We start from the raw sequence: 21,090 nt of genomic DNA, 5'->3' as shown, positions 1-21,090 counted from the left end.
AGCCTTGTGTAAATGAAACAATTCAGAGAAAGAATAATAAGCTGGATGCTCTGTATGCCACCACATGCATGCATATTTTTCCTTCAGAACATCAACAACAAAAACTGAAATGAGTTTTTTTGTTCTTAGCTCAATCAGCATAATCTCCCTAACTTACATTGCTATGTGCTCTGCAAGCCAAGCTCCAGCCCCAGCTGAAGGGCTGGATATTTGAGAATATATTTTACTTGGAACAGAGTTCATACAATTTATTTTCTAATGTTAGTCAAATGTTCCTGCTTGTTACTTAAGCATTACTCTACAGTTACCTTGCCACATTATGAGCCTTTCTATCCTGTCACTTTGCAATAGCTCAGGACTGACAACTTAATGATTTTACCAGTTTCCGATAAAATCCCACTGTGCTGTAGGAAATGACAGATTTGGAATCCTAAAGGGGGCCTATTTTATACAGTTTTGGACACATGGGAGACATTTTTCCTGCAGCAGAAATATCTAAGACAAAGGCGATTCTCTTCATGTGCTGTTTGTAAACAGCTGACATTACTGAATAGGTTTAAACATTAAAAACAAACAAAAAAAATCATACAAAGGTATAGGTTGTCTTAAATATTTGCTTTTAGCCTGAAGCATTCATGGCTGAAATTTCTATAAATAGCCCTTTTTATGTTCTCTCTTCTTCTATAGTCTTCTGGCACACTGACAAGTAAAACATTTTCTTTCTCTGTTTTTTCTTTCTTCAGTATACTTCATTTATTTGTTGCAACTTTTACTCCGTGTCTTTATACTTTGCCATTTACATCTCATTAATGGAAGTAACATTCTACTTTAGTTACTAAAATGGGAACCTGGTGCATGTCAAGATTAAAGTGCACCTTCAGGCTTCACCATTAGGAAGCTGTGATGTAAATTATTAAATTTGCAACCCAAATTGAATATCTGGTATTAAAGCACATTAAACCAAAGTCATTGCTCAACATCACAATTATCCTTCATCTTATTTGGATACATAAGTCATAAAAACACACAGATTGGATTTGCAAGTCCAGCTGAAGACTGGATTTCACAGAACCATAGAATCCTTAATGTTGGAAAAGATCTGCAAAAGTCTAACCACTAAGCCAGCACTGTCAAGGCCACCACTCAACCATGTCCCCAGGTGCCACATCTACACATCTTTTTAATACCTCCAGGGATGGTGACTCCACCACTTCCCTGGGCAGCCTTTTCCAGGCACTGACAGCCCTTTTGGGGAACAACTCTTTAGTAATATTCAATCTAAACCTCCCCTGCTGCAACTCGAGGCCATTTCCTCTTCTCCTGCTGCTTGTAGCTTGGGAGAAGAGAGCAAGACCCAGAATAAATTGAGATATCAGGTATTGCACTACAAATGGAAATGGAGTTAAGGGCTCAAGAGCAAGGACTAGAAGGGAGCCACACTGGGTAGAAGAATTTACTGCTTTTATTCCCTCCATCACTTCCACCTTGACACAGACAAACCAAAATGGGGAACACCACTGTATATTACTGCTCTATGACTTTAATTCCAAACATGAATTCCACGTATGCTGGCCATGTCTGCCTGAAAAGGGAACTGTTGGGCAATAGTTACTGATTATGGATGGCAAATAGATTTGGTTTCATTTCTAGCTCAAATACTGTGGAGTCAAAAAACTTGGCTTGGATTCAAAGAGCATTTGGTTTATGTTCTGCTTTGGAAATATTATTAAAAATGAGAGAAGAGGAATAGAAAATATTTACTGGAGAAAAAAATGAAGGCAGGAGAGGGGTCAGAGTGCCAGGCATATGGTAATCAGTTGTCCCAGTTTTGGCAGAATTCCGCACCTCAGATGCATTCTGGGGGACAGAGAGAGAAGTAACTTCCCTCCTTCCTCTCAAAAAATTCTCTTGATGCAGAATGTAACCTTTTAACTCTTTACATGTATGCTACAGAGGAAAACCAGGCTCCTAGTCTGATGAGATTGGAAAATTCTCTGAATTAGCTCAAGGAGGTCATGGATGCCTAGAATTTTAAGTCTGTCCATGTCTATTTTCTAGATTTTTGAGAAAAATTATTTTGAGGCTTTTTGCAATTACTGTGGTTAATTAGCATTCCCTGATAATCATCCCTGTAATCTACAGCAGTTAATTAGCCCCGTGCGTAGTTATCTATGTCATTAATTATTTCTGGCTCCCATTTTTCACATTGAGAGTTTGGGGGCACTTTGCACATGTTTTTTTCATTACACTTTATCATCATCACACTAAACAAACCACCACAGGGCTCTGAGTCAGTTTGAGTGAGGCAGAAATGAAGGAAGTTTTTCCCAAAGTTGGAGTTTCTGCTAGCAAACGCGACGTCGCTAATTTCACGTTCCTCTGAGTTCGCCTGGAAGCCAGAGCGATTTCACTGAATTCCCCTTAAAATCCCCATTTTTAGCACTCCTCACCATTCCAGCCCTGCGTGCGATGGCGGTGTGGAAGTGTCCATCAGACACCTTCTTGGCCGTGGTGAGCCTGTAGGTGCCGCTGCCCAGGTTGTAGGAGAACCTGAGCCGGCCTTCCGCGATCTCCAGCGCCAGGAACTCCGCCCGCTCCCCGGTCTGGTTGTCGTGGTTGTACAGCAGCAAGGCACTGCCCTTGATGGTGGCAAACTTGATGTAGATGTAGTTGTTGTTGGGATCCAGGCTGGGGAACTCCATGTAGGACAGCTCCTCAAACCCGTAACTGTTGAGCTCGCAGTGATTCCCAAAAACACCTGAAAAAGGGAAAGCGAAGTCTGGAATCGTGGAGATTTTTCCTCACCGTGTGAAGCATGGATGTGCTCTCCACGTGGCTGTGGAACCCCTAACGTACAATTAACATCACACAACCTACAGAGGAATGCTATTACCCACAGCTGGGGGCTGAGGTACATTATATTTAAACTTAAAAACTGAATTAGAAAGGACAGATGCATCTATTGAAAAGCACTTTGTTGAGCTCTGTGGCTTCTTCAGAAAATGCCAAACCAAGCCAACTTGACAGCTCTGTCAGGACATGGCTGTTAATTATCATCAGGCATTTATTAATCCAGCTATGGAAATAAATGTGCAAGTTGAGTTTATTTTTCGCTCTGCGGCTGTTATCTGAACTGTTTCTCGCTGGGTGGTTCATTTTTTATACTTATTAAATAAGTATATGTGTGATTAAAATATTATGTCTCCTCATGTCAGTAAAAATTGATATTCATATTTTGGTGCATTCTACATATTTCTTTTCAGAGTTCTGTCACATAATTTCCCTTGATTTTTCTTTTACTGCATCAACAATGGGAAAAAAATTCCTGATTTAATTTATGAATATTTGTTACATTTACAATGGGAAATTAATTAACCCTGAGGAAATGTACAATAAAGGAAATAAAAGGGAATAGACAAATTATTCCACATGCTAATAGAAATACATATTCAGCATTAGTAACAAATGCATGTTGAGAACTATACTTTTGTGAGAGGGTTTTTCAGCTGCCTTGAAGCACTGTAGATGATTTCTGGACATTTCTGTTTTTCTTTTATTAATTTGTTACATTTACTTTCATACTTTTCCATATCAAAAATGGCAATTCTGGATTAATCTGCATTCAGAATCAATCCTGCTACAATCGTGTCACGATGCCTTAAAATATTCATGTTGTTCTATGTTTTTATTGGGTCCATTCCACAAACCAAATCTGGGATAATTAAATTCTAAAAATTATGAAACTATTTCGGCTCTACTATATGGTTCTCTGATGTAAAATACTGGTGTTATTTACAGTGGTCTTACTGTTCAGCTCCACTAAAAGGGCCTGTTATTCATTAGGAGAGCTTTGTTATCATCATACTTCCTCCTTCAGACTGAACTTTGGATATTCTGGGTGGGGAAGGTACTTCAGCCCTGATCCAGCTGTGTTTAAGTTTCATCTTTAGGAAGCCAATAGCCTTGATTTAAGTATTTCAAGCATCCATTCTTACTTTTGGACAGTTATCTCTATTTCTCTATCTGTTCAGAAATATTCTTTCTAATTTTTAGGCACTGAGTTGTTTGGCTGGGTCTTATGTTTTTCTATGAGAGATAAAGGACCTGCTACTAGCAATGACAAATATGTACTTGTAGTGACCACATCACTTTTTAATTTTCTTATGAAGAAAAATGAGTTACTTGAACCTCTAAATGCATGCATTTTTTCCAGATCTGGAGTAAATTTCAAGCCAGAAATTATTTATGCAGGTAAAAATAAATAGAAATATGAGTAGGGAAAGGGGAGATGAAGAGGAGAGAAGGATACTCACCAAAGGGACAGTGGCAGAAATACCCCTCCAGCCCACTTTGGCAGGACCCACCATTGAAACAGGGGTTGCACTCACAGTAGTTGACAGTGGAGTCACACGTTTTCCCTGTGAGGAGGGAACAAAAGCAATTTCCAGGTCAGACTGTTCAGGGAAATAGGAAAGTCAGGCTGGTGTTGTAGGTGATGAGATTATGAACCAATGCGGAACACATGGCCAGGAGATAGAGGATGCCAGGGACCAGCTCTGGGATGGAGAGAGGAATCACAGACAGGATGCTGGGCTGCTCCCAGCCCTGCCACAGGCATAATCTGTGGCCCAGAGAAAATAACTCAACTTTTCAAGCCTCTCATTGTGATCATAGGTACTGGTGGAATCTTGTTTTAATTGAATTATTTTATTAACTGGAGTCTATAAAAGAAAGATGATGCAATTAAAGGCAATGCTGAAATAAAGAACTGTAAAAATTAATCTTTTTTCCTCCCTGTTGAGTGCAATATACTCAGGAACGCAAAGGAGATAGAGACAGCCCTTGCTGGACCCTGCACAGGCAGGTCATGCTGAACAGAGGCTGCTATTGTACATTATAGGATTTTTCTTATTTTTCCTCATCAATTACAACCTCCTTCCTGACTTGGAGAGACCACAGTCCTCTGGAGCTAAAACAAGCTACCCTGGATACAGACCTTTTCTAAGCAGACATTGTCACATGTGGTAAATATTATTCCCCAGAGAACAAACTGAAATCACATAATTCATTTCAGCAAGGAAGGGAACCAAGAGAAAAAGTGAAGATTTTAACAGACACCAAATACAGACACACGTATTCTATGTATGAAGCTGAAATTTTCTTTGCATGGAAACATTAACTACAAAAATATTGGTCTTCATTTCTAAGGTTTTCAATGCTTGGCTTTGATGAGTTCAGCAACACTTCCACTACATTCCCACTCTTGGAACCTGTCTTCCTCTCAGCAGCAGTGCCAGCCTTCACTGCCTGTGCTCAGCAAAAACTTCAGAGTGTTGTTATGCTTGTCCTCCCTGTTTCACTGCAAAAACTCACAAAAGCAGCCATAGTCTCCCAGACTTCTCCTGAACTTTATCTCAGCCAGGCTGTATGCACAAAGCAAGGGCTGAGATTGTCTTAATGCTTCTTTCTGCATTGAAAATTAATTGTTTTACTTCTTACACCATATGTGTACGTTTAAGTTAAAAGTACAACATGAGCTTGCACAGAGGGTGTCCATTCTTGCATGTCACATATATCTTGTAATTTTACATCTCCCAGGACAGGAATGCACCAATCCTTAGAGGTTGCTGGTGCAATTTAAAACTGTAGCAAGCCAGGACTTGGCTTTACAAACTTTGGAGTTTAACAGCTTGAGTCACCTAAGACTCAAGAAAACCTCTTGTTTTTCACCCCTGTTTTACTTTTTCTTTTGTTTAACCTACAGTTTGCAAGCAGCTCTTGCATGTGAGCAGCAGCTCCCCATGTGTGACTGCAAGCAGGGTGGAAATGGAGCGCTGGAGGATTCCTGCGGTTAATACGTCACTTGTAGATGCACCATAAATCCAGGAAACTTTTCCAGTGCCTGAATCTAATTATGCTTTGGGGGTATTTATTTATGTTTTATTCTCTAATGGGCATGACTGAAGGATGAGCTAACTTTTTATGTGAGATTTTGCTGTTTTCTTTGTTTTCAATTTATGGTCTGTAGTAGAGGTCTTTGACTCATGGAGGAGAGCACATAGGAGGAGTGAGACACATATGCTTAAAATAGCTCAGTGATGCTGCTCAGTTTTCACAAAAATCAAGTGCAGCTAAAAAGGCTTACTCAGATTTTTGCAGTTGAATCTAGCTAAATACTCTTCTCTTTCCCAACTAACATTAAAGCTGGTGCATTTGCTGAGTCAGCAAGAGAATATGGATATTTATTTCAGCTGCACTTACTTTAGGCCATGAATAACAGCATCCTCTTTATGCTTAACTGTTGTTTGAAGAGCTCTTGAAACCAATAGAGGCGTGTTTAAAATAACAGAATTATGGAATCATAGAACAGTTAGGGTTGGAAAGGGACTTAAAAACCACCTTGTTCCAACCCCCTATCAAGGACAGGGATATCTTCCATGAGACTAAGCTGCTCACAATCCCATCCAGATTGGTCTAGATAAAAACTGAATTTAGTTGAGTTTATAGGTCAATTCTAGGCTGAAATTCTGAAAGATGCAAGGTATTCATTTCTGCATCAGAAAAATCTTTTTCTGAAGACCGTGAAAATGAGAAATGAGGAGAATGTTGGATAATTGGTAACAGAGAGCATTCAACATTTATCATTCATCACCTCCAGCTGACACTATCACAGGCAGGGGCTTATGCAAAAATCTAAGTTCCTCAGACTTTTTTTTTTTTGTTAATTAAAAAATGTAACAGGAACAGATACCAGCTGAATGTTCTTCAGTTAAGATTTCAGCTGATTTGGGAGTTTTAGTTTTTGTGGTTCTCTGTGTCCATCTTTTAAAGTGGTTGTTCTAGCATTCTAATCTTGCATTTGAAACAACTTCACAACCGTACATTCCTTCATATTAATGAATCCTGGAAAACAGGAAATGAAGGGTTCAAAGGAAGGGCAGGCAACTACTGTAAATCACCAAGCATATTCCCTCCAGAAAGTGATTATTTTAAAAACAAAACCTGTTCATCATTAAGAGATATAATTATAACAGATTGTTCAAAGCCTAATGATGTTGCTCTGAGGTAATCAGTCTTTATAATCCTATCCAGTGAAAAAAATGACATTACCTTTTGCAGCATGATGAAGTGAAATGCAGCTGACAAAACACAATAAATCAAGGAAAAGTAAGACTCTCAGTTTTCAGGTACACCATTATAAAGGTCTACAGCTCATGTACTCTAATTTACAGTGAACAGAGAGTCTGTCCCAGAAAGTTCTAATTTCTACTTGCATGCACTACCATGTAAATGTTATTTTTTTTTACCAGGCGTATAAATTCAATTATGAGACTGTATTTTCATTCCAGCATAGAAAAGCAAAACTATGTATATGGGGAACTGAATTAGAAATCCACTATTTTGGATGCCTCTGTTTTGTTGCTGTTGAGGCACTCAAGGCTTATATCCATGAAGAAACAGTTTAAGGCTTTATTTTTACATCTACTGTGGCTATCTTTAATCACATATGAATGCAAATTAAGAACTCAAGCAGCTGTGCTCTCTTTCTGTTGGCAGTATAATAATGACATAATAGCCTCTATGTCAAGCATTCTCAAACAATCAGTACACTGCATTTGTTTGCAGAACCTATTGAATATTTAATTTGAAAAATTTCAAATATGCTTTTGCAGACATAAAATGTCTAAATATACTGTGTGATAACTGTGATCTTATCTAATAAGCTCTGTTGATATTAAACTCCAAAGATATTTTGTCTTTTAATTACACTGGTGCTATTTGTTTTCTGTCTTGATCAATTAATCTCAGGACACTTTAATAACTCTTGATTCTGCAATGGACAACTGATTAAACAACATCTGACTCTCAAATAGAAATGTCTGCCACAGTGGCAGTCTATTTTAAGGTTATTTGTGTTGACAAGGAGTTTAAGAAAGCTTCTATCAGATGCCACATTTAATTCATGGCACGAAAGAAATCCAACACTTCAGACTTTAAGAGTCTCTCATCACATTCTCTTAGCAAAAATACTCTTTTTTTTTTTAACTTGTCACACGCAGTGCTTGATTTTTAGCTGACATAAGGGTTGAGCATTAATATATGACTATAATACCAGAAGAAATCAGCTGGATGCTTCATAAGTGTTTCAAATTACAGTCTAGAGGCATACACTGTAGTTTGCTGCTAGAGTTAATGAAGTGTTTTGCTTCACTGCAGCAGCAAACACATGCCCATGTACTCTCTGGTGCTAATGTCCTCAAGAGTTACAGGGCATAGGTGCTCTACAATTATTTTGCCATGCTCCTGGCAAAACAATTTGATATGCTAATACAACATGAAATAAAATCCTGGATTAGTAACTTAATTAGAACTGCTTGTCAATTAACAGCAATTGCTCCTGACCTGAGGCTCAGGAGCACATTTGTGAGGTTCATGCAGAAGATCTCATCAGTGTCCTTGATACTGCACTGAATATGTATCTGCTGCTGCAGCTGTGATTTAAATTAAGTAATTAAACCTTTACTTTGAAATTAACTTCTCCTCATTTTCTCCCACACAGACCCATTTCACCCAAAGGAACAGAGGATCCCTGGATCCCTCTGTGAGTTACAGGTGAGCTGTGGTGGTGGCAAGTCCCACACCAGAATGGACAGAGCGGGGCTCAGCTGGGCTACCCTGGGGCTTCCTCAATGCAGAAATGCTCCTTAGAAAAGGCACTGAAAATCTTACCTAAATCTCCTCTAGTTAGATTTTTTTTTACCTGATTTCTAAGAAAAGTGGCTATAAGCACTGGATAAAATTGCTCAGACCTTAAATATCCTACTCACAGCAAAAGCACAGATTAGTTTGCTTTACTGGGTTACAACGCTGCTGTGTTTCAATGTGTAATGAATATCAGAGAAAAAATACTCGGGGTAGAAATGCTGCAGACATTTCTGCGCTTAATGAAAAAAATAAATTACAAAGGAACAAAATACAGAACAGAGGGGTTGACCATTTTGCCTGAATTCTGGTTTTTTCCCATATTCTTCATCTGTTTTCTGTCCTGCAAGTAATTTGGGGCAGAGGCTGATTTTCTTGCTTGGCACACTTCTAGCAGACTTGAAATGCTCCCACAATATGCATAACAATAACATGTACAGCAAAATCATACTGAAGCATTGGAAATGGTTCTCACACACTTAAAAAAATTGAATAGCCCTTGCAAAAATCTTTCTGTTCTAATGCAAATCAGGTAAGTGAGATTTACCTTGGGAGAGAGCTAAAATAAAATAACATTGCAGGCACCTGGGTATTCTGAGCTTTCACACTATTAATACCTCATTTTGCATGATCTCTTCATCCAGGGGGATGCTTGTATTCAGCCAGTTTTGGGCTAAGAAGGCACTCTTGCCATCTTTTCTGGACTGTAAGGTACATAGAGGAGCAAACGCGTACCTGTGTACCCGGTTTTACAAACGCAGTTGAAGCTTCCTGGGAAGTTCTGGCAGGCAGCACCGTTCTTGCAGGGGTTGGAAAGGCACTCGTTGACGTCCCTCTCGCAAGCCATGCCGGTGAAGCCCTCGGGGCAGCTGCAGGAGAAGCCCCCCACCAGGTTGTGGCAGGTGCCATCGTTGTGGCAGGGTGACGGGAGGCACTCGTCGATGTCGCTCTCGCACAGGCTCCCCTCGTAGCCCGGCAGGCACCGGCACACAAAGGGCCGCAGCGGCTCGTTGGCCACCACGATGACGGGGACGCTCTCGTGGGTCCTCAGGGTGGGGCTCACTGCCAGCCTCCTCAGGCAGCTCCCCCTGTTCTGGCAGGGGCTCTGCAGGCACCAGTCGTGGTCCACGGCCTCGACACGCACGCCGCTCTGGCGGAAGAGCACGTCCCTGATGCTCTCGAAGAAGGTGGCCACGCCGCTGGGGCTCACGTACTGGTTGTTGCCGCGCTTGACGGCCGCCATCAGGAAGGTGTGGTTGCTGTCCTCAGAGAGGCCGTAGAGCTGGACGGCCGTGCCCAGGCCCGTCAGCTGGGAGCTGGCGATGCGCAGGAAGGGCAGGTAATGGTTGGTGAGGAAGTCATGCGCGCTGTGGGCGCTGAGGCGGAGCAGGACGCTGTTGTCGATGGTGGCGTTGCTGAAGCCCGCAAAGAAGACGCGGACGCTGCTGGTGACGGCTCCGTGCAGCCCATCGTTGCTGAGGACACCCAGGTCAAACGTGCCATCTGTGGACCTCGCCTGTGAGTGCAGCTCACAGGTGCCCCCGGGAATGCTGAAAAGGCTGGTGACTCCTGAGGTGAGGGAGCACTGGAAGCTGTCCAGCACGTCTGGATCCTGCGGCTTTACGTTGCCCAAAATTCCACCTGGGAAGAGGTTGCCATAATAATGAACAAAGATTTCTACTGTTCTGGGCTGCGACGGGTTGTCGTTTTGGTCTATTACCTTGATCTGCACAGTTCCTGTGGAAGACATCTGAGGAATGCCAGAGTCTCTGGTAATCACTGAGAGGTAGAATTCGCTGATTTGCTCCCTGTCAATCTCCCTTGTCGTTGTCAGGACTCCAGCAGTGCTGAGGCTGAAGTAGCTGGTGGCAGGGCCCGTGCTGAGCAAGTAATACGTGAAAGGGCCTTGGTTGGGAGGGAGATCGGGATCCGACGACTGCAGCGTCATCACCAGAGTTCCTGCGCGGTTGTTCTCCAGGACTTCTCCTTGGCTGGTGGACAAGGTAGGCCCGTTGTCATTGATGTCTTCCAAAGTTACCACCAGAGAGGCACTTCCTGTCGCGGATGGCGTTCCGGAATCGATGGCAAGCACAGAGAGGTTGTAGACAGGCAGTGTTTCTCGATCCAGCTCTGCAGTGACCGTCACCTGTCCCGTCTGTGGGTTGATGGAAAAGGCGCTGTTCTCGTTGCCAGACCCGATGAAATAGGAAAACCTGCTCCAGCTAGGGACAGAATCTGAATCAAAGGCACTGACGAATGTGACGTGGGTGCCTGGAGGAACACCCTCGCTGATCTGTATATTGTAGGCTCCCAAGGTAAAAACGGGAGGATCGTTGGCATCCAGGATTGTGATATTAACAGTTACTTCATCTATATCTGCGCCACGAATGCTCCCCAAATTTTTTGCAAGGATTTTCAAAGAGATTCGTTCTTCTTTTTCTCTGTCAAGAGGTCCTGAAACGTAGATCTGGCCGCTTTTCTCATCTACCTGGAAGCCCTTCTTTCTGCTGTTGCCAAAGATGAGGTAGTGGACTTCTCCATCAATGCCCATATCACGATCACTTGCAAAAACTTCACCTACAACAGTACCTTTGGGGGCTGCCTCTGAAACCTCAAAATAATAAAGCTTGGACACAAAACGAGGCACGTATTCATTTGTCCCTTCTAACTGGATGTTGACAGTAGCAAAGCTGCACCTCTCTTCATCTGGAACATTAAAAGCCTTTACTGTTAGATGGTAACTCTGCTTTGTTTCATAGTCTAGAAATCCCTGGGTGGTGATGGTTCCCGTGTTAGGGTCGATGACAAAGAGGTCACTGTCTGAGGACTGGATGGCATACGCAATCACAGCATTAGACCCAGAGTCAGCATCAGTAGCATTTAAACAAATAACAGTTGTCCCACTGGGGGCATTTTCTAGCACGGTGGGAAAGTACTCCTCAGGGCTGAATGCTGGGGAGTTGTCATTGACATCAATGACATTAACAGTGACACTGCAGTAGCCTGTTCGGGACACCCATCCTCCATCCGTGGCAGTAACAACCAGCTCGTGCTTTTGGTGTAACTCAAAATCAAGTGGTTTGGCTAGTGTCAGTGTACCAGTGGTGGTATTAATAGCAAAGACTCCACCTTCATTTCCAGAGGAAATATTGTAGCTGATTAATCCGTTCATGGCAGCATCTCTGTCCCGTGCTGAAACCGTCCTGACCACCGCTCCAACAGAGTAGCTCTCCGGGATAGTAACGCTCATGCGGCTCTGGGAAAACTCGGGTGTGTGGTAATTTTCTTCTGTCACTACTATTTCAACAGCTACCTCGGATGAGAGTGGGGGATTACCCTTGTCCTTGGCTTTCACTTTAAACAGGAAGTTTTTGTTCAAATCAGCCATTAGTGAAGATGACACAGAAATCCAGCCTGTACTCCTGTCCAGTCTGAATTTATTAGTTTTGCTCTCATCAGAGATGAAGTACTCCACTTCAGAATTCAAGCCAAAGTCCTTGTCATCCACCGCAGTAACTTTAATCAAATTTGTGCCAACCCTCACATTCTTAGTGACAGGAGTGAAATATTTAGGGGCGAGGAAGAGCGGTGCGTTGTCATTGCTGTCTACCACGTTTATGGTGACGGTGGTCTCACTCACCAACGGGGGACTGCCCCGGTCTGACGATGTCACTATGAAGCTGTGCCTGTTGATGTTGACATTGCTGGAGCCGCTGGAGTTTTGGTACCTTAAGTACTGCTTGTTGAAAATCTCTCCCGTGGTCGCATTAATGCGGAAAAACTCGGACTGGGATTTTATGAAGTAGAAGACTTGACCATTGGACCCTTCATCTGGATCGGTGGCTGAAACCTGGGTGACCTTTAGCCCAATCCCAGGAAGCTCAGGACACTCCAGGTAATAGGATGGTTTTGTAAATCGTGGGGCATTGTCATTGACATCCGTGACAAATATGGTGACATCTGTGCTCACTGTCCACCCTGAGTCATGTGCAGAGACCCTGATCCTGTAGCGGTCAGTGTCCTCCCTGTTCAGTGGTCTGTTGATGGTGATGTCCCCAGTGCTGGGATTTATGGTGAACGGGAGACTCGTATCCCTTATGGAGTACCTGCTGACTGCATTCACCCCAATGTCCTCATCTGATGTTGTGACTCGTGTTACTGTAAAACCCAGAGGAGCATTTTCAGGCACAGAAGCACTGAATATCTGTGAAAACCTCGGAGCGTTGTCATTTTCATCTAAAATATTAATGATAACTTTGACAGTCGTGCTCTTGAGCGGAGTGCCTTTATCTGAAGCTTTTATGGTTAGCGTGTACTGAGACAGTTTCTCCCTGTCCAAGGGCCGGACGCTTCTGATCTCACCAGTGGCTCGATTGATACTGAAACTGTTTTCGGTATTGCCCTCAATTATTTCATAATTGAGCTGTCCATTCAGACCACTGTCCCTGTCAACAGCAGCCACAGTCAGTATCTTCCGTGGGGACAGGTTCTCTGCTATTTCTGCAATGAAGGGATCTTGCTCAAACTCCGGCACGTTGTCGTTGACGTCAATCACCGATACTTCCAATTTCTTGTAGGAGGAAAAGGGGGGAAAGCCCGTGTCTCTGGCCTCAATCCACACCACGTACTTCTGCACGGCCTCGAAATCTAAAGCCCGCCCGACAGAAAGCTGTCCCGTCACCTGGTCCACCAGGAAGGTGCTGCCCACGTTACCACTGGCAATGTAGTAGGACAAGGAGCCTCCTCTGGCTGAAGACCCAGAGATGGTGGTGACAAGTGTCCCAACTGCTTGGTTTTCGGGGAACGTGAAGGTCTCCTGCTCTGCCTGAACGCGAGGAAATTGGGCTTTGTCCACAAACCTCACGGTGACAGTGGTAGAGTCTGTCTTGGGGTACCGGCCGCCATCCCTCACGTGAACAGAAATGGTGACTTCAGACTCTCCCGCCAGTGGTTTTGCAGCCAGGATTGCCCCCCTTGCTGGATCAATGTGGAACTTCTCAGAGTTCTTCCCCATGAGGGAATAATGGAGCTCGGCGTTGGAGCCGGCATCTGCATCGGTGACAGTCACCGCAAACACGAATGAGCCTGAAATGGAGAACAAAGCTAGGTCAGTCCTTTAATGAATGCACTCACTGTGAGAAACTCATGCCAGCCTTTCAGTCTGAAGCACATCCTGGAGCAGCATGCTCCTCCTCACACTGCCCTGAAAATGAACTGCTTTTGTCACAAAAAAGTGAGTTCATCAAGGGGCAGGTGGGTCTGTGAGTCCACAAGACATGCATGGAGCCAAAAAACGTTGAGTTGAAAAACAGGACACTGCATTTAGAGAGATGGACACACAGATCTCAGAAACTGGGAAACAGACCGGCAGCCTTTGGAGGGCTGGCATCCTGCTTCTAGAACATTCCCACAGTAAAAACCATAAACCCAGTAAGACTGAACGCTATTTTGATTTTTAAAATTACTCTTAGCCTGTTTATCCACGAAAAACTTCATGAAAAACCCTGGAATTCAAGGACTATTAAGGTTACATAAGTGAACAGGCAGCATCCACGGATATTTACCCTACACCACTGTCCCTTGAAATCCCTTCTCTTCCTGCTCCCCAGGTGCTCCTTCTTTCTCTCCTCTAGTCCCTTACTTCTAATTTTCTAAGAGTATTCCAAGGATAGGAACTAAGAAGACTGCATTTTTAAAAACATGTTGGTAAAATAGGAATACAAAACTACTGCACACTAGTACAATAACATGATTACACTCAGACTTTTCAGGTCTTTTGAATTTATGTTTCACATTAAGCTTGACTGTATGTGCACCATTTGTATTACCCTCTACATTTGCACACTTGCAAGGAGAACCCAGGGTGTTCTTCCTCACCAGATATTACAGATCTAAAGCGTGATATGCCTTTCAAATTTGACACTGTCCAACCAATTTGCAGAACACTGTTGATGTTTTACTCTTACTAAAATTTAGAAAACACCCAGTTTTGTATAAAAATCATGCTGTTTTCAACCTCTTAAGGGAAAATCATTTAGAGGCAGGAATGACTTTGACAGCATCCCTTAAAACTATACTTCATGTCACTATTTGTCATGTGCAGTGATTTGTACTCCAGGAGCAGGAATATTTAGACAAGAACAGTATTCAAACCCTTGTGAGAAATGGGACAGGAAGAAATGAAGATTTCTTTTGTGCTTCAGTTATTCAAAAATATTAATATTATTACAAGTTCCTCTTTTTAAACTCGATTAAAAAATACCAAAAAGAAAAGGAAGTTGTAAATAAGAAAAGTGGATACATCCCTAGGTTTTTGCTAAGTTTAAAATAGAGTAAACACAGCTTAGGTTTCTAGTTATAAAAGATTTCATATAAAAAGCACCCAAAAAGATATTACCAGAAAACATCAGTTCAACCTATGTGTACCCCTTGTGAAAAAAATTTGAAGAAACATCCCAAAAACAACCAGGCAAAGGCACTAGTCTGATTACATGATGTTTCACCAATGCAATAATAAAACAATTTCATAATGTTGTTCTGGAAACAGAGAAGAATTGTAAACAAATTCATTCTTCCATAAAAAGGAGAAGTATTTGCAATTGTTTAAAATTAAGAGACAAAATCCGAGACATGGAAATAATCTTTTTTTTTTCTGTTAAAAGAAAATTTGTTTTGCAAACCATTTGTCATGGAATCCTCTCTGTAGGCATCACATATCCATGTATGTGTGTGTATGTGAAAACATGGAACATGAGCTGAACCAGAAATTAACTCCTGTGTTGAGTGAAGTAACTTTAATTTGGGTGTAGGCTCAAAGGAAGATTGCTGCTTGATTACTTTTATTTTATTTTACTTCACCACTTGGCTCAAGGAAAGGCAACATAATTAACATCTGACATAGACACAGCATTTTTGGAAGAGGCTGTCAAATCCTGTTTAGGAATTGCTCAGAGGAGACTTTCAGAAATAAAAACAGGCCATTGTCTTCAAAATAATAACTTTTTGAGTGGGTGATCATTTACAGTATATGTACTTTATGTAACTACACAAACATAATTGAATTTGGATGGGAGGAACCCAATAGAAAAAACCTGCTAAACTGTGGATGGTAACTTGAGGTTTGTTATTCCTCATTCCCATGCAGCACAAAGACAATCCCAGGAAAAGAGCTGCAGAGAAACATCTCAGAAACATTTCTGTGGCACAGCTGAGCATTTCATTAAGATGTTGCCCAGAGAAGCCATGAATTCCTGAATCCCTGAAATCCCCGCATTCAGAATCCCTGAAAGTGTTCGAGGCCAGGCTGAGTGGGAACTTGGAGCAACCTGATGTAGAGGAAGATGTCCCTGCCCATCACAAGTGGGTTACTACTAGATGATGTTTAAGGTCCCTTCCATCCCAAACACTCCATGATTCCCTGTCTATGGAGGTGCCAGGGTTACCTGAAGCGGTGGGCGACGGCACGTGGGTGACGTAGGGGTGGTGCTGGAACCTGGGCGGGTTGTCGTTCACGTCGGCCACGGCAACCAGCACGCTGGTGGAGCTGGACAGAGCCCTGGGGAAGCCCCCGTCGCTGGCCACCACCACCAGGGTGTAGTTCTGCCTCGCCTCCCGGTCCAGGAGAGCGCTGGTGATGATCTGGCCCGTGGAAGGGTTGATGGTGAATTGGGAATTGCCGCCCCTAAGCCTGTAGCTGTTGGAGAGGAAAAGCAAGGGAGAAAAATTGGATTAGTATTTCAAAAGGCAGCCTGCTGCATTAATAACCATTTTCTATACTCTTCAGACCACCACACTGAGGGGTATCAACACATTTTCATCTGACTCTCCATCTGTCCTCACTGTTTTGACTTTTTCAAATTTCAAGGCCTGTCATAATCACATTTCTGGGGATTTCCAAGCATAGCTGTTTAACACAAATTTCCAACACGAGCTGACTGAGCCTTTGGATATTTGAAAGATACCACTGGACATACTCTCAAAACTGCCTACTGGAGGCATCCTCTAGTGCTGATTTCCCTGGGCTAATGCATTAACTATTACACCAAAAGGCTCATGTACCTCTTAAATGAACCTGCAGAATATAGTTAGAAAATACAAAAGTATTTTTGAAATAAAACGATGACAGCTTTACAAAATAAAATGAACATTTAATATCCATATTGTTTCCTGATACTTAGTTTTGCCATTCAAGATTTCAATGTGAATTTACAGCAATTCATAGCAAATTACTAACCACAGAGCTCTGTTAACAGAGACTAACTGGGACCAGAGTTTAACCCTCAGACTGGTGGGTGTGTCTGTGTGTGCACACATCCCCACATGATCTGATAAGAACTGACTGTATGCTCACTGCAGGCGTATTGTAGGGGCTACCTCTGCCTTCCTACCACACTGAGTTTGTCCCCTCTCTTGGAATGCTTATCCAGCTTGTGTTTGTACAGCAGGAATCTCAAAGATGCATTTTTACAGGTATTTGGTTAATATTACCTTTTTTAATAATTCAGATAATGGACTTGTGAGAAAACAATGGAAACAAAAACTGGCTCAAATGAACAATTCTCATTTTCAATATCATAACACAGCTGTGGTTAGCCCTGCTCCTCTGCTACAGCACAGTAGCAGCTTTTCTGAGGTATGATTCTATGAAAGACTCAGAATAAAGTGGCTTTAATGAAAGAGATTAATATTCCTATCTTCACCTCTTTAGGACCAGAACAGGTTATGACAGCAGTAATAACACAGGCCAGAAGCTGCACTGAGAGGGTTGAGAGCCAGCCTGTGTAATAAGCTGTGGCAACTTCTCCTGCTCAGTCATTAATCTCTGCACAACGCCACGAGCATGCTTTAATTGCTTAATTATGATATAATGTGATGGCCATATGCAATTATTCTCCAGCCACAGCAATGTGCACCTAGAATAGAAAAAGAATGTGCACAAAGCCTAAAGCACCACTTAGATCTCCCTAAACCGCAACACCAGGCACATTTCATCTGTGATTTGCAGTGATTTAACCCTGAGTGGGGTACTGCAGAGACAGAAACTTTCTTTTCTGCGTTTCCACATGCTAGCACTGGAAAGATATCATGATTTTTTTTTTTAAGGAAATAATAAAGACACATTAGATTTGTCATACCATATTCTGAATTGTACCTGCATGCAAACCAACTGGACAGTGTACGTGTCTCAACAGAACTGCAAAAAAATCCAAACTCAACCCCAAAAAAACTAAGCAAAACCAAAACCCCTTGAAATTCTAATAGTGGCAAGTGGCATAAAAGAAATTTGATCCAAACACTTAAATGTGGCCTTTTGAGTCTTATGCCTACTGTCTTTAACAGGACTGCTCAAGTGTGCACTGCCATTTACAACCCATCACCCTCCTTTAATGACTTCACAGGTTATCACCAGAAACAGGAGGGCAAGAGTTGGCACACACGGACAGGTGACAGCTTTGCAGAAACTTAAACACTTCTTTCAAAACACAGCACATTTTTTGACTTTGCACGAAAATGTTAGCCAAGGATTTTAAATACCCCTATTAGAAAGCAAAGGTTTAATTTTGAACCAATTCTAACCAGACAGAAAAAGAGTTCTGAGTGCTCAGCACCCCTGACAAGACAGCCATACATGTTCTGCTCTTTCTGGCTTTCACCACTTTTGTAATACCAGCCATACTTTAAGATCCACTTTAAATGCTGAATCTGGACAAATTCTGTCCAAGAAAAACAAAGTCTGTTCCTGAGCCTGAAGAGTGTAAAGCAAAACCTGAAAACAATGTTTAAATAGCTACTTATGAAGGGAAAAAATATTGTTATCAACTAATTCTATGATGCGGTACTGAGTGAATGACAAAGACTAATGGCAGAGATATTAAAACAATTTAACCACACTACAGAAATCCAAGAGCACTCCGATAATTTCTGATTACGGGACACAATCATTACAGTCATTCATGCTCTGCATGGAATTCTTTTTTATAAAGGAGCTTGCCAGAAATAGTCTCTTAGACTATGAGTGAACAGAAAAGCTTGATTGTTTCACAATTTAATAAATGGTAAGTTTGGATGATTTTCAAATACCTAAAGATGTCTAGATGTCAAGCTTCTATTTCTGGCTTGTAGCTAGTTGGAAAGAAAATATTTCAATATTTTGTAGACAGTGTTTTGCAGCAACATAGTTCTGTTTTATATTACTTCCTTTTAAAAAACGTGACACAGTGGTATTCTTATGTTCTTTGAAGAAGGAACTGAGGTGAACTAACAAAGGTAAACAAGGAAGCTACTTTTATATCCTGTTTTGTGAATTTGGAAACAGTGATGTTTGCAGCCACAAAAGTAAAACGTGGTAAGATCAAGAACTAATATTAATTTGCTTTGCATTCCTTTGGCAATGTATCTGTCCTCAGTGGATAACTTGAGCTTGTCACTGCCACTCAGCATCTTCGTTACTCTTGTCTGTGGAACTGGGAATGGCCAGTGTGCAGCCCAGTGCCCAGTTAAGTTTCATCAACTGAGCCCTGTGCAAAACTGCCAAATTCCAACTTTTTACTGTTTTTCTGAATGGCGTAAGCTTTATGATTTACCTTGGGTAATTTTCATGCTAAACTGAAGGCATTAACTGACCAAAGCTTTACTCAAGGAGCACATTTGCTTTCAGTGAAAATTCCTCACCGCATGAAAAGGTGGAAATGCAGCAGCAAGGCAGGTAGTGGGTGCAGCTGCAAATTAAACTAGCTTGCTTTTCACTCAGTAAAAAAACTCCACAACTCTATTTGTCCTCAATATAACTCTAAAAGCCTACAAGCAACAAAAAGACAGATTTGCCCAAGTAATTTAGTTACACACACAAAGCTGTTCTATTTTTTGTCTTACAGATTTAGGGCATGCTGGTGATGAACACTGGGGAAACAGAAATCTTCAGGCAGGATATGAGGCAGTGTTACATGGAGCAACAGTAATCGACCTACCTAATAACAGCATTTGTAGAAGCATCGGCATCCGAGGAGTTTACCAGCAAAATATCTGTCCCCGTGGGAGCATCCTCCGGAACAGTGGCAAAATACGTGTCAAAGGCAAATGTGGGGATGTTGTCATTGACATCATCCACTGTGACAGCGATGGTTCCAGTGCCAGTGAGGGCAGGAGATCCTGTGGGAAAGGGGGGATACAAAGTGCTAGAGGTTACAAATACCAGCATGCTAATCAGAGCCCTGCCAGCCCTGATTTGGAGCCCAGCGCTTGAGGGTGTCACAGCTCACAGAGCAAGGAAGCCAGCTCAACACAGACAACAGGGTCAGGTCTGTTTCACATAAAGTACAAGTTGTGAAAGAAAAAAAAAAAAAAAAAAAAAAAAAAAAAAAGTTGTTATTTTTCTTGCTCCATCTAATTCCAGAAATATTTTGTAATACAAGCTCAGTGGAAAAAGATGGTCTTGGAACTGCTCAGAAAGCCTTCCTGTAACAATTAGGACGAATTTGAAGATGTGGTTGACTTTCCTATTCCTCTGCAAGAAGACCTTCGAAGGTGGCACGCTGACAGACGTGAAGACTCCAGCCCTCAATTTATTCACCCACAGAACAAATGGAGTGGAAACAGTGGCAAAACCCAGCTTTCCGCGTGGCTTTTCCACTGCCGGTCGCACCCTGACCTGGGGAGACCTTCTGGGAGAGGGTGAGAAGGCTGCAGTGAGTCTCCAGCCCTGTTGAGACTCATTCTCTCCACAGAAGCAACCGTCTATAGCAGCAAATAATGCTCGCTCCAATGGGATACTGGCTGACGGGAAATCAGGCTGAACTTATTTAACCCAGGGCTTTCATCCTCCTTGCTATTCTAAACTTAACTCTGATGAGCACCAAGGAGCATGAAATAGCATGTTTATTCATGTGCAATCTCTCAGTGTTTGTCCTCTTCAGATTTTCCTTTGTCAAATCTAAAAAAAGACAATGAAGACTTTTACAAGTTCATGTTAGTTTTGTCAGTCCATTCATTACACTTCTTTTCAGCCAAGAATCAGCAAGACATCTCCTGCTAACCAAATTCTTCCCCTGGAGGAAAGGCATCATTTCTTTCTTTGAGTACATAGGGAGGAGAAGGAAAAAGTGATAGCAGAGCATGAAACACTTCAGTTATGGCCGCTTTTACTCAAAAGACAGATGACTACCATGCCTCTTTTACCCAAGATTGCATTGCTTTCCCCTTCCATCTCAGATACACCAATTCAGCATTTGCTGGAGTGGGATAAAGCGAGGATAATGAAAGGCTTTGGGCTGGAGATTGGTGCAGTCCTTGCTGCAAGGCAGGCATATTACACGGAGCTGTCACTTGATGGAACACAGGCAGCCCCGCGTGACCGCCCCAGTCCTTCCAGCCCGACCCAGCATTGGGTCA

At 42.3% G+C, this 21,090-nt stretch overlaps 1 protein-coding gene across 1 annotated transcript in view; it reads right to left on the bottom strand.

Moving 5' to 3' along the window:
- The window catches only part of FAT4 (FAT atypical cadherin 4), a 119,439-nt gene that overhangs the window by 14,902 nt on the left and 83,447 nt on the right, over window positions 1–21,090 (bottom strand). Inside the window, exons 7-11 of the mRNA XM_058803451.1 lie at window positions 19,671–19,851; window positions 16,146–16,396; window positions 9,439–13,788; window positions 4,314–4,418; window positions 2,451–2,758 (exon numbers count right to left, since the gene is read on the bottom strand). Of these exons, the coding sequence (XP_058659434.1) occupies window positions 2,451–2,758; window positions 4,314–4,418; window positions 9,439–13,788; window positions 16,146–16,396; window positions 19,671–19,851 (5,195 nt within the window). The remainder of the gene's footprint in view (window positions 1–2,450; window positions 2,759–4,313; window positions 4,419–9,438; window positions 13,789–16,145; window positions 16,397–19,670; window positions 19,852–21,090) is intronic.

Source organism: Ammospiza caudacuta, chromosome 4 (genome assembly GCF_027887145.1).
Source record: "Ammospiza caudacuta isolate bAmmCau1 chromosome 4, bAmmCau1.pri, whole genome shotgun sequence".
Lineage (NCBI taxonomy): Eukaryota > Metazoa > Chordata > Aves > Passeriformes > Passerellidae > Ammospiza > Ammospiza caudacuta.
This window is presented reverse-complemented; position numbering and strand designations above follow the sequence as displayed.